At 35.8% G+C, this 25,386-nt stretch overlaps 1 protein-coding gene across 1 annotated transcript in view; it reads left to right on the forward strand.

Moving 5' to 3' along the window:
* The first annotated feature begins 9,432 nt into the window (after positions 1-9,432).
* LOC129245670 (helicase MOV-10-like) overlaps positions 9,433-25,386 on the forward strand; it is a 45,455-nt gene continuing 29,501 nt past the window's right edge. The window contains exons 1-2 of the mRNA XM_054883989.1: positions 9,433-9,762; positions 9,956-10,122. Coding sequence (XP_054739964.1) covers positions 9,726-9,762; positions 9,956-10,122 — 204 coding nt within the window. The 5' untranslated portion in view covers positions 9,433-9,725. The remainder of the gene's footprint in view (positions 9,763-9,955; positions 10,123-25,386) is intronic.

Raw genomic sequence — 25,386 nt, forward strand, 5'->3', positions numbered from 1 at the left:
CCTCTGGCCTCGGTACACAGTTTTGTGCGATCTAAAAGCTTTTCGAAAGAGTGTTTCAGGTCATTGACCGGAATGCCCTTCAAAATGACGGTACAAGTCTTTGGGTGGCTTCTACGGGCGCAAAACGTTTTCCTTTCATGGCCAAATGCAATTTTCCGAATATATAGAAGTCACAGGGAGCCATATAAGACAAATACGGTGAGTGATTGATGGTTAAAATGCGATTTCTAGTAAAACAATCAGTCACAAGTGTGGATCAATGAAATGGTGCATTATCATGCAATGAACGCCAGCTTTCTTCTTCGCGGTATTCAGGGCGAATTCGACGAATGCAATGCAACAAAAGCTTCAAACCGCCAAGATAGAGAATTGCATTGACGGTTTGGCCTGTTGGCAAGAACTCCTTGTGGACAATTCCCTTGCAATCGTGAAAACAAATGAGCAACGACTTGATTTTTGACCTCTCCAAAGGCGATTTTTTGGGTGGTGGCTCATCTGGGGCCTTCCATTCGGCACTTTGACGCTTAGTTTCAGGTTCATTTGGAAACACTACGTTTCATCACTAGTTAAAATGTTGTAAAGGAAGGTCTCGTCTTTGTTCGCCTCTTGAATGAGGTCTCTCGAATGTTGAATTCTTAGCAATTTTTGGTCCTCAGTTAACTTGTGCTGAATGAAATGTGCACAGACCTATCGTAAAAACATTTTTATGACGCCAGTCCGGTTTATTTTGGACTTGTATATGGATAAGTGGGTAAAGTGTCCAGGTTAGCACATTAAACAACAACAAAAGAGTACACAGTTGTTTGGTTAAACTTTTAGACTACCACGCGGCGGGGTTACGTCTATCTTTTCTCGCGATTCTCAGTTTCTGAAAATGTGGGCGTAAACTAGTACTTGTCTCAGGCTCGCCGGTACCAGCATAACTAACGAGGTACGTTAAACAGTTAAGCAGCGTAGAGAGCTACCGTAGTCGACCATTCTTTCTGCTTCCTTTTAGTTCTGCACACAAAAGGCTTTAGTACCACAGTAGTTATCGATGGGGTTTCTTCGAAATAGTTTATTGCCATCTCATTATAGTAATTTAGTACCTTTATTATTTGTTTTGTTTATTAATTATATCTGTTCGTGTTTTTCCTTTGCCAACTTTCTTCTCTGTGCTGATGATCTAAAAGTTTCTATGAATCGTCTATTTTTTAATATTGAAAAATGTCATAAAATCACATTTTCTAAGCTTCAAAACGCCCCATCTTGCTTCGTCTGATGTGATTAAAGATTTGGGGCTTTTCTTTGATATGTTCTGAATTTTTTTAGACATTAATGAATAAAAACAAATATAAAAAAAAAATTAAAAAAATATAAAAAAAATATTAAAAAAAGAAAAATTAAAAAAAAAATATATACAAATAAATATACAATCTAACTAGCATACCTGGAAGGAAAAAGTACCGTTGCGATGAGCAGAAATGTGCTGAGAAGACCTACATATTTCGCTGATCCACGTCGGTAGATGGAATATAAATCTCTTGAGAGCAGGTAATTTTTGTGAGGCCGTTACACCTTAGTCTCCTTGAGGGGGCCCGTCTATATGAGACCAACTTCATCGGCGATCCAACGAACCCGCAGCCTATGGATGTCAATTCGAAGTCTTTCATGAGCTACCAATCAACTCATACGGGACGGGCGATTCTCGCAGGAAAACTGGCTATTCTCCAGACAACGAGCTTGTGGGAAGCATATTGCCATGTTCATATACATATGTATGTATTACTGTGGGCAAAAAGTAAGGTGAATTTGGTTGTAAAATGAAAAGTCTTTATTTATTCTTGTAAAACAATTTCATCCCCTTCAAAATAATCTCCTCTCGATGAAATACACTTATGCCAACGATTTTTCCAATCCCCGAAACATGCCGAATAGTCCATTTCCGGTACAGCTATCAGCACCTTCTTCGATTCAGCTTTTATCTCCTCAATCGACTCGAAACGCGTTCCCCGGAGTGGTCTCTTGAGTTTTGGGAATAGCCAGAAGTCACACGGAGCCAAATCAGGCGAATACGGAGGTTGTGGAACGATATGCGTGGAATTTTTGGCGAAATGGTCACGAAGAACGAGTGCAGTGTGAGACGGTACATTATCGTGATGCAAAAACCAAGAGTTGTTGGCCCATAATTCCGGTCTTTTTAGACGAATTACTTCACGTAAACGACGCATAACGCTGAAATAATATTTCTTATTAACAGTTTGGCCAGGTGGAAGGAATTCATAGTGCACCACACCACGAAAATCGAAAAAAACTGTCATCATGACCTTTATTTTTGAACGACTTTGACGTACTCTTTTCGGTCTGGCCTCGCCTTTAGCACGATATTCGCTTGATTGGTCGGTTGTTTCAGGGTCGTAAGCATAAATCCAAGTCTCATCTCCCGTAATGATGCATTTGAGCTTGTCCTGATAGTCTGAAAGCATTGTTTCACACACATCAACGCGACGACTTTTTTTCAAGAAATTGAGAGTTTTCGGTACCAAACGAGATTTGACTTTTCGTAGGCCCAAATGGTCTTTCAAAATGGTTTTCACAGATCCTTCTGATATTCCGATCATATCACTAAGGTCTTTAACAGTTAACCGACGATTTTTGAGCACTAACTACTTCACTTTATTGCCGTGTTGGTCATCTGTTGACGTCGATGGTCGTCCGGAGCGCTCCAAGTCATCAACATGTTCTCGACCCTCTTTGAAGTCTTTGTACCGCTTATAAACATTTTTCTGCGACATGGTCGAACCAACAAATGCCTTCTGCAACATGCTAAACGTTTCCGCAGCCGAAATTTCATTCCGCAAACAAAATTTGATGGCATTTCTCTGCTCAATCAAATCAGACATTGTAAAAATCGAAAAATGCACTCTTGATCGTTTGGTAAACACAAGCGTAAATATATTACTGATAATGACATTCACATGAAAGTTGGTCCAGATGTTATTAACAGTACTGCCAACTCATGGAAAAAATAACCAGAGCGAAATTTTAATCCCGCGAAGTTTGACAAATAAATTCACCTTACTTTTTGTCCACAGTAGTATGTATGTACATAAATTAGCCAATTTTGACTGCTAATAACGAGTGTGAGCTGGCGAAAAAGAAGCATTCATGCCTAGAGAGATATCGCAGGCAAGTAAAGTTTTTTTTTTGTTACTAATAAGCAAAACTAGCAGTAAAACAAAGGTCCCACCAGGGCGAATCCATCTGAGGTGACTGCGCTAGAGTAACAACCACATGTATGTATGTATTTTGTTTTTGGAATTTGAGAATGTGAACAAACAAATAAGGCAACAACAAAGAAGAAGGGCGCTTTAACATGCAAACCACCAAATCGCAAGAGAAAAATCAGCTGCTATAGCGAAGTCACCTTATTTGGATTCATCTCGATTCCTACCCTATTTCGATTATGTATTTAGATGTGTAAGTCTTGGTGGCTGCCGTAGCCGAATGTATTTGGCATGACTACCAAATAGATGTGCGTGAGCTCGAGTCTCCGTGAACGAAACGCCAAAATGGCAGAAAAAGTTTTTCTAATAGCGGCCGCTCATGGGCAAGCAATGACAAACCGCCGAGTGTATCTTTGCCATGAAAAAGCTCCTAAGAAAAAAAACATCTGCCGTACAGAGGAGGGACAAAACTGTAGATCTCTCCATTTGTGGAAAAACATCAAGACGCACGCCACAAATAGGAGGAGCTCGGCCAAACACCCAATGAAGGGGGATGTAAGCGCTAATTATATATATACATATGTATGTAAGTATAGATGCACGATGTGCAGAATACAAAAATGGCGCCCATCTCGTACCGGCCTTTCGCTCTCAGTGGATTGGAGAGGATCGCTGTTAGTGCAATGTATTCGTGCTTTGTTTGTGTGATTTTTTCTTACAACTGCAATCTTGCATAATATTATATCATTCTTGGCATGGATATGTATGCACATACTACATGTACATTTACATATACATATGTATATACATATGTATGTACAGTTAGGGACATAACTCTTCATACAACCCATATATCTCGAATATTTTGAAAATTAAATTAAATATTTACAAATGAACAAAATGAAACGCAGTTTCATTGTAAAAGTAATTTCATTTGATTATTTACAATATATACAAAAATTGTAATATTCAACACATTGTTTAAAAAAGTACTAAATAAGAAAATACCATTGGGACTTTAGAAGCACAAAATTTGATTTGAACTATCAAAGACAGCGGAGGAAGTGTCATGGCAAGTGGTGCAATGGCAGCTAGTGGAGTGGAATAACTGCCCTTTATAGAGGGCGTAATGGATCAGCATTAGTATAAAACTAAATCGGAAGACAAATTGAAGGCTTCTTTAAATAGTTTGGGTCTTGGCCAACGTTGGATATTCCAACAGGACAATGATCCGAAGCATACTGCGCGTTTAGTGAAGAAGTGGCTGCTTTATATGAACAAAGACAATTATATTCTCCTACTGAATCGCCTGACTTGAACCGCAGCGAAGGTTGTTGTGAACTTCTAAAACTCAAAGTGTGTACAAAAAGTTTCCGCAATAAGATTGAACTTGAAATTATTTTGGAGGAAGCCTGTAAGGAAATATTATCAGATACCACACAAAATTGAGTCCGATCGCTCATGTAATGTGAATTTGTGCCTTATTTTACCTTCCAAGGTTGAGCTTGCAAACCTATGTCGATATTAATTTTTTTTGTTCAGATACGTAATAAATAAATACATTTAGAAAATACCGTCTTCTATTTTTTTATACTTTCATTAGAAGAAAATTTATAGCACTGAAAACTTTGATTTTTCGAGTGTGCCAATACCTTTTTCTCTCACTGTATCTTACAATGTCAAAAAAATGTTCGCACACTCTAATAACAGCTTCTGATAATAAAAATTATTTATTAGCGTAACAATATCCGTTATTCGGGGAACTACCTAATACAATAAAAATGACAACAACAACAAAAAGCGTGATAGCAGACACCGACAGCTTTGAATCATATGACCCGATTTACACGAGGAGACATCTGGAAGGGAGACACTGGAAATTCTCTTTTGAAGTTTCATTCGCGTTCACACGGGTAAAAATGTTTCCGCGACATTTTGACATTTAACACTTTAGCATCGTCTGGTTCGGATGTATTCTAGCACGCGCTTACATGTAAAGCAGAGAGCGTTCGACAACAGTTTCTTAAATATATGAATGAAAAATGCAAACTGGTTAAATAATAAATAATTTGTTGTTTTTTTATTGAAATATATTTATAAATTCTTATACTTGAATAAAAAAAATTAAATTAAAAATACTTCATATGTAAATAATTAACTTAAAATTAACTTGAGTAACTAGAAATGCGAGGAAAATTAGAATTCAACATAAACATGCCCCATAATATATTTTAAATTAAACCTACTTTACTAGCAAAAATAATCGTGCATTTCCCAAGCAGTGTTCGGATGTTTGTCATCTTTGTTATCTTCCGTTTGCTTGAAAACCAACACATAACTCAGAACCTTCTCCCACAAAAGAAGAAAACGAATGAAGCAACTATCAAAAATTGGAAAGATTGGAAATACGAATAAGAAGAGCAAAGCGTGTCGCCGAGTACGGGAGACAAAATCCCCTCTCTCTTCCCCGACCGTCCTTCGCCCCCGAACAAAATGTTTCCCTTCCAGATGTCTCCTCGTGTAAATCGGGTCTATCAGAAGTAACGAAGGATGATCGTGCGCACGAGCTCTAGCTAACTGTAACAATACAATTCGATCTCGGATGAGTGTGTGTCTGTGCGCAGCGCGCACTGAAATTCTGATATGGTGCCACTGAAACAGTGTTGGCAATCGCGATATTCAGTTGTTTTTCATAGTAGTAATTTTCGCCTAGCCTACGAGCTCTTTCCCTCAATGATATATAAGCAAATCGTCATTATTTCGTTATTTAGGTTGTTTGGTGCAAATAAAGAAACTAAAGCAATAAATACGGATACAAAATTTTGTAAAGTGGATAAATGCATAAATCTCACTTCATTTAAATTCGATAAAAATATTTAGATCGGTTAAAAACCACGCCCACATTTTATATGTTAAGACTATATTCAAGTTTATCCCTCTGATGTTACGACCTCTCATTCTCCATGAGTTTGTTTGATTTCAACAATGAACAGGGAGCTCAAATAAGATTTTACTAAAAAGGTGCGAATTTTTAAAACGCGTCCTTTATTTTTTATTATTTATAGGCGATATACGCAATATAGCCCTAACTTAATTAGCACACTGGTTACTAGGCCCTATACTTTTATTTAAGTTTGATATTTGGTTTTGGCTCGATAATTATATCATACTTAGGAAAGCCCATTTGGTCGTTATTCTATAATTAAAAATATGATCCTTGTTAGATTGTAATCGAACTATTTGCCAAAGAAATGATAGTAAGTTATACACATTAAATGATCCAAAAATTATAAATCGTTGGGTCCTGAAATGTTATATAAATACCGGGGACTTAAATCTAAAGCGAAGTGTTTTAAGTTTTAATAAAGGAGAACGACGACGAAGAACTTACCCACCGACCGATTTCAGGATCACGGAAGCTCTGGTTGAGTTCATCCAAAACATGCTAATGAGCAGATTTGTGATTGCAACTCTTGGGGCCTCGGAGATCAGAAAATAAGTCAGCAGAGAAACTCCTCAAAGCGGAGTGCTATCCCCTCTCCTCTACGTGCTGGCAATAAACTTCTAGCTAAAGAGCCTAGAGGAGAGAGGACAGCACATCGTAGCCTATGCGGATGATGTTGCGATGGTAGTAAGAGGGAAATTTCTTAATAAACTTTGTGAAATCATCCAAGATTTGCTAAACAGGGTTAAAAACTGGTCAGAAAGCAAATGGGCTAAACGTCAACTCTAATAAAACTGAACTCATCTTTTATTACTAGGAAACATGAAATTCCAGAAATAACTCCTCCGATGAAGCCCGTTACTTATGTCTAATATTAGACAACAAATTCAGATTGACGTCAAATGTCGAAGATAGAGTAAAAAGAGCGGCAATAGTACTTTACTCTAGTAAAAAATTAATTGAAACAAGTTGGGTCTTTCCCAGTATGCCTACAGAGGCACTAGACATTATGCTCAACCTATTACCAATAGAGCAATTCGGCAAGCAAACAGCTGCCAATTCAGCTTTGAGATTAAGTGAAACCGATCTTCTCAGAACGAACCGTAGAGGGCACTCGTCAATTTTAGAAAAATTCTCCTGCATTCCTGGTACATATTTCTGTTAGAGCAAGGATAATAACTAAAAAATAAATCCTTCACCACGGTATTTCCTTCTAAAGAGGAATGGGATAACGGGCTTGTTGTTAACGAAAATTATATAAACATCTCTACAGCTGGCTCAAATATAGGAAGCAAAGTAGGTGGAGGAGTTTACTCTGATAAACTTGGCATCAGCCAGGCAATCATTTCGCCTACCTGATCATAGCAGTGTATTTCAAGCCAGTGAATTCAATGTCATAAAAGAGGGACTTACGGCGATAAAAACGAGAGTATTATCCACAAATGAAGTCTTGATTTACTCGGACAGTCAGCCAGCTTCAAAAGCGCTAGAATCTAAAAGGCACTCGTCAAAAACAGTCACAGAATGTTTTAAACTTCTAAATGACGTATCTCAATACTACAAAGTACAAAGTGAGCTTGCTCGAATTGGTGCAACTCTTGATATCCAATTGGATGAAACGCTGATACCTCTGCCTATATATGTATATGTATATAATTGGCGCGTACACCCTTTTTGGGTGTTTGGCCGAGGTCCTCCTCCTATTTGTGGTGTGCGTCTTGATGTTGTTCCAGAAATGGAGGGACCTACAGTTTCAAGCCGACTCCGAACGGCAGATATTTTTTATGAGGAGCTTTTTCATGACAGAAATACACTCTCGGAGGTTTGCCATTGCCTGCCGAGGGGCGACCGCTATTAGAAAAATGTTTTTCTTAATTTTGGTGGGTCATCGAGATTCGAATCAACGTTCTCTCTGTCAATTCCGGATGGTAGTCACGCACCAACCCATTCGGCTACGGCGACTGCCTATGCCTATAGCCACTTGCAATTTGGCAAAACAGCACTAGAACAACGGTCCCTTAAAAAGGCTCTTGAGATTTAAGAGGTGGTTTTCAATATTTTTTTTTTTTTGCCAGTCAATTGCTTTATTTTACAAAAAATAAAAACATGGCATTAATACATCATGTTTTGACTTGGCTTTAGCAAAATTAAAAAAAAAAATTTTATATTTGTAAAAGTTATCGCTGTTTGTGTGGAGCCCGTTTCTCCAGAAGTCCCGTGTGGTGATCATCTCAAGTCCTTGGAGATTCATCTAAAATCAATCGGACAAAAGAAATTAGTTTTATTAATAGATAATCTTGTGCCTGATCGAAGCTCGGCAAATATTTTTCAGATTTTCGCGAAAATACCGACAATTAATTGTTAAAAAAAATCGAAATTTTTGAAAAAAAAATACTTGGGTCAGGCATAATTTTTTTATGTTTTTCAAATGTAGTATAAATTTTATTAAAATCTACCAAGCGGTTTTTAAATTACAGTGATCACCAGTTCAAAAAACATAATTTTGAGAAAAACGCATTTAAAGTTTTGCTATCGATTTATGTAGAGTTATACGAATTATTTAATTACGACCGCTCCAGAACCCCCGAGCGTCCCTTGTTAATTGTTGAGTAAGTCGAAAAGTATTTGTCGAATTCACTTCAAATTTTCACACAATATTTTTAAGATATTATACTTTAAGAAAATGCAAAAAAAAGGAATCCATTTTTTTTTAAATTCTGACTACCCCAAATCTGATAAATGAATTAACTGTTCATTGTTTAATAGGTAACTCCGCCAGAAGGTTAGGACTCCCATAATACGATTTTTGGAAATGGAACAAGTTGGCTGATCAAGTCTGCGAAGCTCATTTTGAATGTTAATGTAATTTCAGGTAAAGAAATAGAAAATATGAATTTTTCTCTCGTCATTTCTTGAACTGATGAACACTCTTTCGCTTAATTTATAAAATAGTATGCGCAAATACTTGTTAAAAAATGTACAATGTGATTTATGAGTATTAATTTTGAATGAACAGTGCGAACAGTTTCACGTGCGTCTCAACCTGGCAAATAGATAATAATATATTTATATAAACAATTTTATTTCCATTTTTTGTTTTTGTTTTTTTGTGAAGAAAGTTATTTTTTTGCTATCGGGTTGGTAATTTATAAAAATTTCAAGTAGAAAGAATTTTTTTTAATATACAAATTTCTCATCAACATAAAAATACGTAGTTTACCAACACTGTCGCCGCTAATGCCTTGCTTTCGCTGTGTTGTTTGGCATTCGCTTGGCATTCGTCAATTCGGTAGAAATGTTTCAGTACAAAATTGTACGCTATCGTTAACGGTTAATTTTAAAGTTATTTTGTTTTTGGTGTGTTATGGTTGGTGGTGCGACAAACTAATTTAATTTTCTTCAATAGCAATAAAAAACAAACGCGCATTTTACAAACAAACGAATACCGAATACATAATTTAGCACTTGTTACATTCTGTTGTGATTAAATACAGTGCAACAAAAAATAAGCAAATTTTAAATAGTTGTGATTGTGTGTGTGCACGTACGAGTATTAGAAATTTACAAGTATCAACATGGTAAAGAAGTCGCGCGGAACATCACGTACCTTCGGTGGGTAATTATGAAATTTATTCAAATAAAATAGAAATATTTTGGCTTTTTTACAATCATGAAATCAATACTAAAATTGTATGTACATATGTTTGTGCATGCATATGTATGTAAATATATAAACTTTTCCACTTTTCTTTATAACTTCACTTTGATCATTCGAATATTTCTTGTGTATGTTGTTTCTGATCAGAAAAAGAAGTAGTTGGGCAATTTCTTATGTATTTGTTGGGATGTCAAAAAGAGAAGCCGACAACCGATTGGAGTATACTTAAGAAGGAGACGTATGCAGAATTTCGTAAATTCCTCGATTTGCCTCGAAATGATAATCTTCGTAAACGTATGTCTCATTTTAATGAGGTAAGTGTGTCATATGTGGTATGTAAGCATAAATATTTATAAAATATCGGTGTCGGGTGACGACCGCCATAGCGGAGTTGTTTTGAGAATTATCCAGTGTAAGGGGCATATGGGGAAAAATGCGCTCAAAAAAAGTCAGGAACGTATTGACCCCAGTCTAATAATCTGAAGGAGCGAAATGAGTTGCGTTTTCTCAGTTCAGAAGTTAGTAACAAAAACACTTATAATGTTGATCTTTTCAATAACTAAACGCACGAAAGTAAAAACACTTATGGTGCTCACAGTCACCAACGCTAACGCAGACCCGTCAAACTAATGAGAGCCCCATGTAATGCTGAAAACAGTGAACACCGTAAACGCAATCCCCAGTCAGCTGTTCCGATCAAACTAATGAGAACATGTAAATGAAAAATTCCTTCCTTCCGTATCATAGATTTTATTTCACGATTTTTAAAAAATCCCGTAATACCGACTCAGCTGATTGCTCTCTCACCACACAGTGTTGCCAAACAGTACATTTCGAAATCACTTCTTAAACTAATGCCACTAAACTTAGAAAAATTTTAATTTTTATTAAAATAACTTAAAAACAATTTTGAAGAATGTTAATTATAGATAAATGAACTATTTGCATTTGGTGGTTTTTGACTTTGGCATATTATACAATACAATGAAAAATTGTAAGTGCCAAAAGAAGGTATACCCACCGCATAAAAAGTAATATCATAAAAAAGATGTGTACAAAATTTCAGGGAGATCGGTTAATAACTTTTCGAGTTATTGTGTACGCCAATTCGAAAAATATAGTTTTGAGAAAAACGCGTCTAAAGTTTGAATACAAAGTAACTATACCTCTCCCAGCGCTCGAACGCAAAGAATAGAATCGTCACGGTTGACGATCTATAATATAAGAAATACTTAAATTTACATTCTAAAATTTTTTTGACAAATTTTTTTTTTTTTTTGTCCCCTTAACAAGTTTTGACTACTTGCTTATTTACTTTTTAAACTGAATTATTTTGTTTATGAAAATTCGGTAAATTTCTAAATTTAATCAGAATTTTTAAATAAAATCCGGGTATACAGTTTCATAGCTCATTTAATTTTGGTAAAAATCACATTGATTTTTGAGACTTTTTTTTTTGCTAACTTTGTGGCGTTGAAAATTATATTATGTAAAATATAATTTTTTTTTTTAAACTAGTTCAATAATTCACTCAGTTCTATTTGCTGTTACATTGTAGGCAATTACTATTATTGTTGGTGTTGGTGATTATTCGTGATTATTCTTCGCTTTATTTACATTTTTTTCTACAAGTTTGTTCTCGGAGAGCGGTAATGTTTGGTTTTGTTCTCCTTCGAGCAGCAAAATCTCTCTCTCTCGCAACTACAGTGTTGCCTAGTTTTGAATATAAAAAGGCACTAAAATCCACATTTAAAGAAAAGAAAATACCCAATGTTTATAGGATTACTTAAAGAACTTTGTGTGCGTGACAAACTGTCTTTGCTGTGTGCGTTTATAAAAATAAGTCTGTTGGGGTTATGTAAAGGGTGTTTTTTTTTAGAGGTTAGGTTTTCAAGTTGGCACTACTTTTTTCGTAGATGGTCTTTTTGACAGCTGTCACTTGATTTATGCTCAGTTTGGTTTGCCATTTCATAATGAATAGACCTGAACAACGTTTGCAAATCGTGCAAATTTATTACGAAAATAATGGTTCGGTTCGCGCGGTTCGAAAATAATGGTTTTTGTTCAGCGATGAAGCTCACTTTTGGTTGAATGGGTATGTCAATAAGCAAAATTGTCGCATTTGGAGTGAACATAATCCCCAAGCCATTGCTGAGACGCCGTTACATCCTCAAAAAGTCACTGTTTGGTGTGCTCTATGAGCAGAGGGAATCATTGGTCCACATTTCTTTAAAAATGAAGCCGGCCATAATGTTACAGTCAATGGAGAGCGCTATAGAGCCATGATTAATGACTTTTTCGTGCCTGAATTGGACGATGTTGATGTGGACGACCTTTGGTTCCAACATGACGGCGCTACATGCCATATAGCCAACGCAACAATCGATTTATTGAAGGAAACTTTTGGTGAGCGCATTATTTCGCGCCGTGGACCTGTGGCGTGGCCTCCAAGATCTTGCGATATAACACCGCTGAACTCTTGTGGGGCTATGTGAAGTCGCTTGTCTACGCAGATAAGCCCGAGACGATTGACGGCTTGGAAGAGAATATTCGGCGCGTTATTGCTGACATACGGTCCCAATTGCTGCAAAAAGTGGTCGAAAATTGGGCCTCTCGGCTGGAATTTATTCGAGCCAGCCGCGGCGGCCACTTGCCCGAAATCATTTTTAAAACATAATGGCAAACCCTTATCTTTATAATAAAGCTAAATTCTTGGCCATAACATTAAATTATATACGTTTTATTTCATCTTGAAAACCTAACCTCTAAAAAACACCCTTTACAACAGACAGAGTTTTAAAAATCCTTCCTTATAACATATGTTAAGAGAACTCCTTTAAGACAAGCCGAAAATATTTTTTTTTTCCTATATTTGAGGTGAAGTTATACTCGTATCCAAAGAATATACTCGTGTTAAAAGAAATCTTTATGATTTCTTCAGTAATATCTACTATGATTATGAATACTCCTCTATGGCTTTAGTCCTTATTCAGTAAATACAAAAGGCTTTTTGAAACTTATTAAAAGGTTTTAAATGTTACGCAGAGTTGGGAGAAGTGGATCCTTTATTCATGCACAACCTTAAAAGGAGCAAAAAATTAGACTAGTGCTTTCAAAGCATCAAATATTATAAGAATCAATAAATTTTCAATAGCATAAGTTTTAATGCAAGAGTGGTATTTTTTAGCTTTTTGGTTTTTAATAAATGTTTTGTTTAACTTACAATTTTGGGCTTTAAATTATTTATTTATTTATTTATATGGACTATAATTATAAATAATTACATTTCAATAGAAAGGCAACTAGCGGCTATCGGCCTGGGGGCTTTAAATTAAAAAAAAAAAAAAAAAACTCAAAAATTTTCACATTTTGGGTATAAATATCGCACAATATTTATTGCGAAGAGCAAAGGGATGGCAATACTGCACAACTGCATTTATGTCAAGGTGGATTTATTAAGGTGACAGCATTCACCCAGCTGAATTTTTCGCCGTAGGTATGGCTTACGTCAAAATGATATGCTTTGTTTGTATGTATTGGTATGTTCACATTCGTATGTTTACATTTGATTACTGATTTTGACGTGATGCTTGGACCAAACGCAACAACAAATACATGTAGGGTTTTACTTATATGTGTTTGCTGTCACCTGTAATAAATTCGCCTTGATTTATGTGATCTCACGCACTCTCTGTTGGGCGCACTCTTTTTTTCTATCATTCTTGCTTAAACTAAATTACAACCGTTTAAAATAGTACCATATACAGTACCATTGCTTGTGCGTACATTTCCCTCCACATTTTGAACATTTGTTGGGGGAGTCGGGAGAGGTAATGGGGGTAACTACATTGCGAGATCATAATTATTTTTGCTTTACCACTCTGTGTCAACCAATCGATTCCGAAAAATGTTAGTCATGCCCTTTCTATTTGATATCAACTGCACATACATACCTATAGGTATGTGTATGTATGTATCATACACATGTATCTACATGCATACAAAAGTGCATTGGTGCTTTTTACTTCTATGCTTTGTAAACGCAAGAAATGCAGGTGTGCAAAAGCAACAAAGAAACCAATGACAAAAATTCTGGCTGCAATAAACAAATGAACTGCGACGATAAGCCCATTATCAGTTTCTGTTGATTTACAGTTCATCGATATTTAGTAATTTTTAAAAGGAATAGGCGAAAAATTCCATAGGCGGAGATTACTACTATCAGAAAAAATATTATCTATTTGGTTTTTATACTCTATCGAATTTGTAGTTAAGCCCAAACCATTCTGCTAAGACGACCGCCCGCAGCTTTGGATTCTACGTCATTCATTTGTTTTCCCCTAAGCTAAGCTAAAGCTAAATTTAACGAAACACAAAACGACTGACGTCGGCATATCTATAAAATTCGCTTAGAGCCGAATAACGGTCTGCTAGGTAGTACACCTCTAAAAATCTGTTCAACATGAATACTGTAGTTCAATAATAATAAAAGAGAAGAATACAGATTAAAGTGTAAAACAGAGCGTAACTTTGCCGTGGCGTCGTTGTGGTTGAGGTGCAGTATGATGAACATTAACGTTCTCTGTGAAGTGTGTGAGAGAACTAAGAAGATAATGCCAAAATAGCAAGCATGATAGAGAAAGGAACTCAAAGGTAGAGAAGGTACTCAATTTGCCTTGTCAAAATAGCGCAGATTTGCCAAATTAGCGAATAAAAGTTAAAAATTAGGTTAAATTCGAAATTTGTTTCCAAACAAAAAAATGTAAACAAATCTCTGCAATTACTTCAGCTAAACAATCGCAATCTGCTGTATTCTCTCAACTGTGAATAATACTGTAATAATAGTAATAATTTATAGATAAATACATACATATGTATGTGCATGATTCGTCAACTCAAATGCAAGTATTCAAAATTCTGTCCATGAAAAATTCCCAATTTTAATTTCCTGCTCCAGGAATTTCCCAAGCGAATATAAAATATAGATACTTATACAAATGTTTTTGTACAAATTTATCAAGGCCCATTTATTGAAGGTGGTGGCACTAGGTCAACAACAATATTTTGCACGTTTGATTTTCACGGCAAAGTATTCGAAAAATAGAAAACAAAAAATTAATTCGCATTGCTTTATGGTATTCTGTGCCGACAGGTACATGGACACAGCGAGAGAAAATAACTAATCAGCTGATTTACCAACACCACCTTTAATTAGCCTTGATATTTATGCACGCTTACGGACAAAAAAAAAAATCCATTCGCTACATGCAGAGAATATGCTGAGAAAAAATTATCAAAACAGCAACAAAAAAATGTTTGGGCTAATTCATACTTTCACTTTATTATATTAAGATTCATTGGGCTATTTCATTGCTGATTAAAAAGTTTACAATTTTGATGAAAATTTGTGGAATTTTTAGAAATCCTGTGCAAAATTTGAAACTTTGAGTTGTCGAATATTTGTTGTAGAATGAGCTATACATATATATATTAGGCCGGGTCGATTTGTGCGGAGGCAAAAAAATCGCCCATTGCTCTGTGAAAATCATATTCTAGGGATCAAAATAAGAAACTTTGCCGAAGGAACCATACCTCTAAAACGAATTCTGATGTCCCCCCAATTTGGGTCGAACTTTTTAGTTTCTTTCCTCATGTAAAGGCCAAAAATGGTGATATTTTGAAATGATTGTATGGGGAACCCCCAGGGGGTGTGCCACTGGCATGGGTGGAGCGGCCGTCCAAAGTTAGTGGGGGTCAGTCATACATTTGGACTCGATTGGAGCACTCTAAATCGGTCAAAGTGGGATTTTTCGTTCGACCCAAATTGGGGGACATCAGAATTCGTTTTAGAGGTATGGTTCCTTCGGCAAAGTTTCTTATTTTGATCCCTAGAATACGATTTTCACAGAGCAATGAGCGATTTTTAAATCGAACCGCCCTAATATATATACATACATATATACATATATATATTTTTTTAAATTAATGAATATTAAAATTCCGTCAAGACTGGTCACAATAACACGCTTCTATTATTTTGTCCATAAGTGTACATATTTTTGCTATAAATTCCCCCGGGTTTGACGAACTTTTTGCATGTCTGTACGTAATTAAAATATATGTATAAACAAGTTTGTAAAATTAATGAATATCAGAAGGATGGTAGCGGTTGGGAAACACGTCAAATAATCGATGCACGGGGTTTCCCGAAATAGCTATCACTTCTGTACATCTATCTCCGCTGTTGTGTGATTCTTGTTATGGCTTTTCCAATATGAATTCACAGTAATGAGTTCGGCATGTTCAGTAAAAAAATATCAAAAACGCGATGCCATTGTGTTAACAATTTTTTTGTAGTTGACACAGAAAAGTTATTTTCAAGTGCGATTCATTGTGTATTGTAAGTATGTGCATATGTATGCGTATGTATTCATATATGCATGAAGTATATGCATATGCATGATTGAAATTTTTGAATTTTTGTTCTTTATGTTCTCTATAATTTTGATGTGATTGCATTCAATTGTATGTTTCCATGTAAAAGCAGTAGCTTAAGGGGAAATTCGTACGTGGAAGGAAAAATTATCAACTCTTTTGTAACATAAAAACGAAAGAAATAGTATCTTTCATGCAGGTTGTTTAAGGGGTTACATGGGTTTCGTCAGGTAAAAAAACGCCTATTTTCAGTATTTTTTTTTCTATGTAAAAAATTATTTATTTAATTCAAACTTTCTTCTGTCTTATAGATACTGTGAGCGTCAAAATAAAGTGTACAAAGCATTTTGTTATAATATGGATTTTATTTCAGTCTTTTATAACAAAACAATATATTTTCATTTAATGTTTTTTAAATTAGTATTTGATTCCCTACTTAATACTAGAAAACAACAAAAAATAAATTACAGCAACAAAAGTTGTATAACAAAAACAAAATTTAGTGCATATTTTACGCGTCAAAATAAAGTGCACAGCGTGCATGAGTATCATTTTAGAGACGTTGTACCGTAAAAAAGACCGTTATATTTGGTTGCTTACTTCCTTTTTCGTTGCATTTAAACTTTTTTCTTATTGTATTTTAATTAGTTGCGGTCGGCAGAGTGAGAAGGTTTTGTCTCCAGTAAATTAAATTCTAGTATTTATTTTTTTCAATAACGGGTAAACAAACTTTGACTGATGTTAGAGAACTGGTACTAAATCTTCGTAAGGTAAAACCTTTCGTAAAATTGGCTCTATTATCAACATAAGCCATAATACTGTGAAAAAAAATAGTTGACAAATACAAAAAGTTCGGCAAAGTAGAAAATCGCCCAGGTGCAGGCCGTACAAAAGTTTTAAATGAGACTGAAGTAAGGTCTATAGTGCGTAATGTGAAAAAAATCCCTTTAAAAGTGCGGCCAAAATATCACAAGAAGTTTCAACTGAGTCAGATACTAGCGTAAGTGCCACCACAATACGACGAGCGTTGCACACAAATGGGTTACATGGTCGCCTCCCACGAAAGAAGCCGCTAATATCGGCAGTTAATCAAAAAAAGGAATAATGTCGTGTTTAGGGATGAAAGTAACTTCGAGGTATTTGGGCTGAAAAAACCTGTCTAAAGTCTAGAGAACCAAAAATAGTGTGTATGCCGACCAAAATTTTATAACCTCAGTTAAACACGGCGGAGGTTCAGTGATGGTGTGGGGATGTATGGCGGCAAGCGGAGTTGGCAATTTGGTTTTTATTGAAAGTACCATGAACAAAACAGATTATCTGAATATATTACAAATTAATTTGTTAACCAGTGTGCAGAAATTAGACTTGCAAGGATCTTAGATCTTTCAACAAGATAATGATGCTTGGGATCACAGCAAAAATAGTAAAAGAATGGTTGTTTTATCGTACTCCTAAGACATTAGATCATCCTCCACAGTCTCCGGACTTAAACCCTATTGAACATTTGTGGGAGCATTTAGACCGCCAAATCCGAAAAAGGACAATCATCAATATGGGTATGATGAAACTCTTTATAAAGGAAGAGTGGGATAAAATTTCGTCTGATGTGACAAAGTTTAGTCAATGCCCCGAAGACGGTCGTCCGTTATCAAAGCAAAAGGGAAATCAACAAAATATTAAATCGATATCATTTTTGTAAAATATATCTCTGTACATTTTATTTTGACGCGTAAAATATGCACTCAATTTTGTTTTTGTCTTACAACTTTTGTTGTTGTAATTTATTTTCTTTTTGTTTTCTACTAATTATAATAGTAGAGAATCAAATACTAATTTAAGAAACATGAAATGAAAATATATTGTTTTGTTATAAAAGACTGAAATAAAATCCAATGCTTTGTACACTTTATTTTGACGCTCACAGTACATATTTAAAGAATAATTTCTGAAATTTAAAAAAAAAAAAAAACTTCAAACGCCTCCATTGTGACGTCATTTCCGGTGACCCCTCGAAAAAAGGTGCGTCCGCGTTGTCAGCATAACTCCTGACAGGATCATCAAAAATGAAAAAACAAAAATAAGTGTTTTAATTAAGACCATAAACTCGTACTTGAATGAAGGAAAGAAAAAAAGTAAAAATTGGAATTTTGGCAGGCATTTTTCCAAAAAAATAAAAATTTCGGTCAAATTTGCTTGACTATTTTTTTTTTAAATAGTTGTAATTGAAAAAAAAAAAATCCTCCGTTCAAGCACGAGTAAGTTGTACCTCGAACATCTATGTAAAATTTCATCAAGATCGGTTGAGTAGTTTTCGAGAACATTTGACAACCGACTTTGAAAACACGGTTCCGAGAAAAACGTGTTTAAAGTTTTGAGTAACAATAAAAGTGGCTTGGAGCGCACACATTCCAAAGGCTGTATCTCCGAAACTATTATTCGGATCGACTTGAAAATTTTGGATAATATTCTTGAGATGTTGTAGAAATTAATAAGCAAAAAAATCGATTTTTTGAACCCAGGAAAACCCCTTAAGTTTTCATTAAGAAAGCTGATTTTGGTTCATGAACTCTTCTATAAAATACTGTGTACCCAGTTCAGCTGCCGTAGGCCGCATTTTTATTTCTTAGTTTGTCTTTCCAACCGAAGCAAATATTACGTGAAATAAAAAGTTCCGATTATTTTTCCGCTAGCTGACTTTAGTGAACCATATCTCACGATGTATACATTGAATTGGGTCACACTGTACGGCGATTTAATTACGCTTCAGAAAAAGTTCTTTAACAGTTTTGTATTTGGTAAAGCCAAGGTGAATCTATTAAAGATGGTGTTGGCAAATCAGCTGATTTGTTTTTTTTTTTCTTTCGTCGTGTCCATGTGGCTGTCTGCTCAGAATGAAACAAGGCGAATTCGTTATTTGTTTTCTAGTTTCCCAATACTTTGCTTTGACAATCAAACGTACAAAACATTGTTGCTGGTCTAGTGCCACCACCTTTAATGAATGCGCGTTGGGTAAAGCTAATGGAGTGTTACAGAATTCCAAATTGGGAGGGATGGTTATTTTATTATTTTTATTGGGCCATACTTCATACTCTGGTCTATTGTTCTTGGCCACGAGCCTATAGTTGAAGGCCTCTATTCATCAATGGGCTTAGCATCACTTTTCTTCGGTTAGTAAGTCTTCGCCTCGCGAGGGCTGTACATTCGCAGGCTCCTAATCACCCAGTTCGCTACAACGAGTTTCTTGACATGACATTTGATGATAACGACAGTGTTCCGTAAAAGCAGAAAATTCATTACACTATTCAGTACCCCTTTCCGACCATAGTGGAAAAGTCCGGGCAGGCGAACAAAAAATGTGCTGCTCATGGTTCCATACAGTATCAAATGCAGCGGGTGGGGATTTCAAAAAATATGTATGTTCGGGTAGGCCAATCGTCGAAAATATTAATAAAATCATGGAAATATTCGAGTTGAGCCTGCATTAGTGCACTTATTTTATTTGCTCATGAATTGAAGATACGTGAGAAAACTGGTAGAAACTACATATGTATGTATGTACATTTGTATAACGATAATTATAACTACAATACATATGTATGTATGCATGTATATATGTTAATTGCATCGTGGAAATAAAGCAAAACAAATGTTGAGCACTTTTTAGCTTCACTTACATTTTTATTTATGTATACAAATGTACGAGTATGTATGTATGTGATTAACGGCATGTTCATATGTTCCGCTCAACTAAAAAATATACTATTCTAAAAATACTTACATGAGCACGTTTATGGATAAGCATGCAAAATGTAATTTTACATTCTAAAACTATGGAAATACATACACACACTTACATACATACATCCACATGCGTCTACATATAGCGTTCAGATTTCAAGTTTGATGACCGCCACTTCTTCCGTAAAGTGAAACTGAAAGCAATTTCACTTTTATTTTTTTTTAATAATTTAAATTTATTTATTCTTTTTAATAAAAAATTATTGACTGGGTGCTAATATCACCAATTTCGGTCCTGGCAGTACTTATTGAAAACAAGAGAAAAATTGCCTCAGTAAACAAGCAAATCGATGCTTAGACAGAAATTTAGAATGTATGTACATATGTATGTAAATATGTACAATGTACAATGTAATATCCATTATGTGCATATACACTGGTGGAAAAAATAATAGAAACAAGCTAATTTTTAGCATTTTTTTTATTTGTATGAGCCGTTAATTACGAACGCATTAACGTTTCAAAATTGAAGAAATCGAAAAATAACATAAAAAACTTAAAAATATACTAGTACTCATTTCTAAATGGTGATTTTTTAAGAGCTTTAGGAAAGTTTTTCAAAAAAACACACGTAAAATTCAGAAAAATGCATGAAATATTTATTTAAATCGATAGAACAGTCCATATAATTTAATGTTTGAAGATTATTTCATGCAAATCTTGACCGCGACTGCGCTTCAAATGGTCCATCCACTTAGTCCAATTTTGGCATACTCTTTCCAATGTTTCGGCCGGTATCTCACATATAAATGCTTTAATGTTGTCTTCCAATGCGTTAATTGAAGCAGGCTTGTCTGAATAGACACGAGCTTTAACATAGCCCCACAAAAAATAATCTAAAGGCGTTATATCGCACGATCTGGGTGGCCAATTGACAGGTCCCGAACGTGAAATAAAATGTTCACCGAACTCGCCTCTCAACAAGTCCATTATTACGCGTGCTGTGTGGCATGTGGCAATGTCTTGCTGAAACCACATGTCATGCAAGTCAAGCTCTTGCATTTTGGGCAAAAAACAGTTGGATATCATTTCACGGTAGCGCTCACCATTCACAGTTACGTTGCGATTCGCAGCATCTTTGAAGTACGGTCCAATGATACCTCCAGCCTATAAACCGCACCAAACCGTGATCTTTTTTGGATACATTGGTAGCTCTTGCAATTCTTCTGTCTGATCTTCACTCCAAAATCGACAATTCTGCAAATTTTTCGATAAAAGGGTGGATCTTAAACTTTCTTAACAGAATACGCATTTTTATAATAAAATTCAATGATTTACAAGCGTTGTTCGTTTGTAAGACGATTTATGGTTAAATTATAGACCAAACTGAAGATGTTTGACAGTGAATTAAAAAACGAAGCGTGTGTCAGCTGTTTAAACCAACTGTTTAAAAAGATAATAGCTAAAAAATCACCCTTTAGTATGATAGATGGAAAATTTACCGTCTTTTTCCGAAAATAAGACGCTGTCTTACTTCCTTTTTTGGTCCAAAATACGCGTTGGGGATTATTTTCGGGGAAGGGCAAAAATAAAAGTATACACCTATACCTCGCTTTACACGGTAGATACGTTCCTGACAAAACCGTGTAAGTCGAATAAAAAATTTTTATATGGAAAAACCTGGTATAGCGAAAAAAAGTATAAATAAGATTTTTAAGACATTTATTGAACTTAAAACATAGCTTTATACAGTTAATACGACATAAAAGAATCATTTAAGTCATAAAAAACATAAAAATTACTTCATTATAAATAAAACAAAATTTGCATAATACAGGGTGCCAAAAAATAAGTGTATACAAAATTTTTAATGAAAATAGTTTATCATTAATAGTAGCTCAAAACAAATTGTGAAATTTTAATAGACAATGCAAGTTTCGAAGTGGCCACCTTTAGCACGAATACACAAGCTCAAACGTTTCGAAAAATGTTGGGCTATAGGCCGTAGTTCGGCTACCGTTATGCGATCCCACTCTCGCCGTAACGCTTGCTTCAGGGACTCCAAAGTTTTGTGGCGTTTTGCACAGGCCCGTTTTGCTTCCAAAATCGACCATACGCTGTAATCTAGCGGATTCAGATCAGGTGAGTAGGGTGGCCATTCTTGGGAAGTAATGAAAGAGGGGAAATTGGCTTTGCGCCACCCTTGGGTTGTTTTTGCTCTGTGGGCTGGATTTGGACGATGCTCAACAATAGACGAAGGTCCAGGGGCTTCTGTGGACTAATTTCTGTCGTTTTGATGATTGTTCAAAACAGTAAACAGCTTCTCATCCGTAAAGACGATTTTTATCCCAGCCCGTACCTGCGGCCCGACGTTGAAGCGATCTTTCGAGTCTTACTTTCTTGTTTTCATCCGTGAGCAGCTCGCATTTTTGTAGTTTATAAGGCTTAAGTCCAAGTTCTTTTTTTGCTATAAAGCGAACTGATTTACGATTGATGCGAGACAGTGCAGGAGCAATTTTCCTCATCGAGAGCATAGAATTTCGTTGAACTCTTCTTTTTATGCTTTTCGGTTGTTGGAAGTGTTAACAGTTCGTTTTCTTCCTCTTCCAGGACGGTCACCTTCATTACCAAGCTCCTTAAATCGTTTGATTGCACGAGAAACCAATGAACGTGCAATTCCAAGCTTCCGTGCTATCTCGCAGCTGTGTGCTCCTAGCTGATGCAGGGCTATAATAGCTGAGCGACTACTTGACATCGTTACACCAAGTATTTAAAAAGAGCTGGAACAGAAATGAATACTTTTTTTTTGTACTTCAGAAAACACACAACAATCACAAAATAAGTGCATTCGCTAAGAAAATTTTTTATTCATCTAATTGCACAGAGAAGTTTGTATACAGTAATTTTTCGTCACCCTGTAATATCTAAAAATACGTACGGCCCATCCCAATTTTTAAGCAAACTTAATCACTATCACTTTCGACCATTAGTTTTCTCTTACGAAATTGTAATATCTGACTCACCACTGGATAAAATAATCTCATTGCATTTTTTCTTCTACATTTACTGAATTGGTTGTGGTTGTTATAGTTTGATGAGAATTTTTTTTGGAAAAATTCTGAAATAAGCTTTTGTTGCCTATTTTTATTATGCCATATCTTTGTAGACTTCTTCAAATTGTTTTAATAGCTCATTAACACCTCGTTAAAACTCAAGACCACGATCTAAAATAACATCTCCTTGGAACTGGTTTCCTAGTTTTCTTCCTAATACAAGTCCCTCGTGAACAAATTTAGCTGTGAAAGCATCGGATTCATTGTTTTCGATGTCAGATTCAAAGTCATATTCAACACTATTTTCCTCACAATTTTTAACCATTTCAATTAAGTCGTCTGCATTTAGTTCCTGATTTTGCATTAATTCTTTAATATCTGCTTGAGTTATATCTTCAAAGCCTTCTCCATCCAATTCTCGACCCAACTCAATTATCCGAGAACACTCTTGCTCCAAAGCTACGCTACTATTCTCACCATTAAATATATCAGACCATAAAGATTTCCAACAGGCATGCAGTGTTGATGCTAATGTGTTTGATGCAATCCAACATTGTAAATATTTTCCAGGCATCAATAACACGGTGCTACAGAGAATCAGAACTTTTGAAGTGACATGATGAGCACTGTAAATCTAGCCGAGAACGGCGCGGAACCGTGTTCAAAAATTTTTAACACCCTCAAATTGTTTATTTATCGTTAAAAAACCGATTTTGGGTGTTTTCCGACACTTAAAAATTCGTAGCTCGTCTGCATTTTATCCGATTTCCAATCTTAAAACAGTTTTGTTGAGGTAAATGTTATAGTCCGGCAGCCAGGGGTCATTTTGACCTCATCGTTTCATGCCGACTGATTTTAATACTGAAGGCGGACGCCATCCAATGGATGACGAAACCAACCCTTCAGCAGCTGGTCCAGTAGCGGTGGGTACGTGCGTGGGATGCTGCGAAACTTGTCGAAAAAAAATTTTAACAACTCATTTAATACCGGCTGAAATTTTTTTGTGTATTGTTGACATTTAGTAGAATAAAAAAAAATAGTCAGCTGGATGGTCAATGGATTTGAATGAATGCATTGTTCCAATGATATCATTTTGAATTATGTAGTCATCTACATCTGTATTCTGAGCCGCTAAAATTGCTCGCTCAATCAACCATTCAATATTTTTGTAGTTATTAATGATGTTTGGGAATACTTTATTGATAAGTTCGTCTTTCGATGAGACAAAGTTACAGAAATTCTGAGGAAAAGAAATCAATCCGCTCGATTCGTCGACAGGTACTCGACCATTACCGATAGTCAGTAATTGCTCAGAGAAATCTTCAGTAGATGTATCATTAAGTAATGCAACTCTCATGTTTGTTGTCAGCTGAAGTTTCTTCACATAGCGCCATCGATTCGATGATTTGAGGCAAGCGTTTATTTCGTCAGCAGCCGTTGATCTTGGAATTACTGGTAGTGTTTGGCGGAAGTCGCCAGACAGTAAAATCATTGCGCCTCCAAAACATCTCGAGTCATTGCATATACCTTTCAATGTTTCATTAAGTGCCTCTAATGCACATTTATGCGCCATTGTGCATTCGTTCTAGATGATGTTTTTCGATGCTGATAAAACTTTGGCCATTGCTAAGTTTTTTGAAATATTACATGTTGGTTCTTAAATTTTTTGAAGATTTAACGGCAATTTTAATGCTGAATGAGCCGTACGGCATCCTTCAAACAATGTGGCTGCTATTCCAGAAGAAGCAACTGCAAGCGCAATGTTGAATTTCGCACGAACAGTGGCTAAAATTACTGACATGAGGAATGTCTTACCAGTTCCACCAGGGGCATCAAGGGAATATAAACCACCATTTCCATCAGCAATTGCCTTCATTAATGTATCATAAACTTCTACTAAATCTAAAGGGGTTTTCAATTGGCGCGGGTCGATTTTAGCGCCCTGAGGCAGCCATTTTGTTTTGGTGACATCTGTCAAATCTTTTGTTTATTATTCAGTTGCTTATGCCAAATCATCATGGCAAGTTACACGATTGAACAGCACGTTCAAATGATAAAACTTTATTATCAAAATGAGTGTTCATTAACGCAAACGTTGCGCGCATTGCGCCCATTTTTCGGTAGACGTGGTGGCCCTTCCAATTTCTTATGGCCCATATTGAACCATATGGACCTAGACGACATGTGGTACCAGCAGGACGGCGCTACGTGTCACACAGCAAACGCCATTTTATTCCATTTCAACATCTGCCCGCGCCAATTGAAAATCCCCTTATTTAGAATATTTTCTAATCGCACTAGTCGGAATTTAAATACATACTCCTTTCTTATTGTCAATCACCAACAAGACCT

The sequence above is a fragment of the Anastrepha obliqua genome, chromosome 4 (assembly GCF_027943255.1).
Source record: "Anastrepha obliqua isolate idAnaObli1 chromosome 4, idAnaObli1_1.0, whole genome shotgun sequence".
In the NCBI taxonomy this organism is placed as follows: Eukaryota; Metazoa; Arthropoda; class Insecta; order Diptera; family Tephritidae; genus Anastrepha; species Anastrepha obliqua.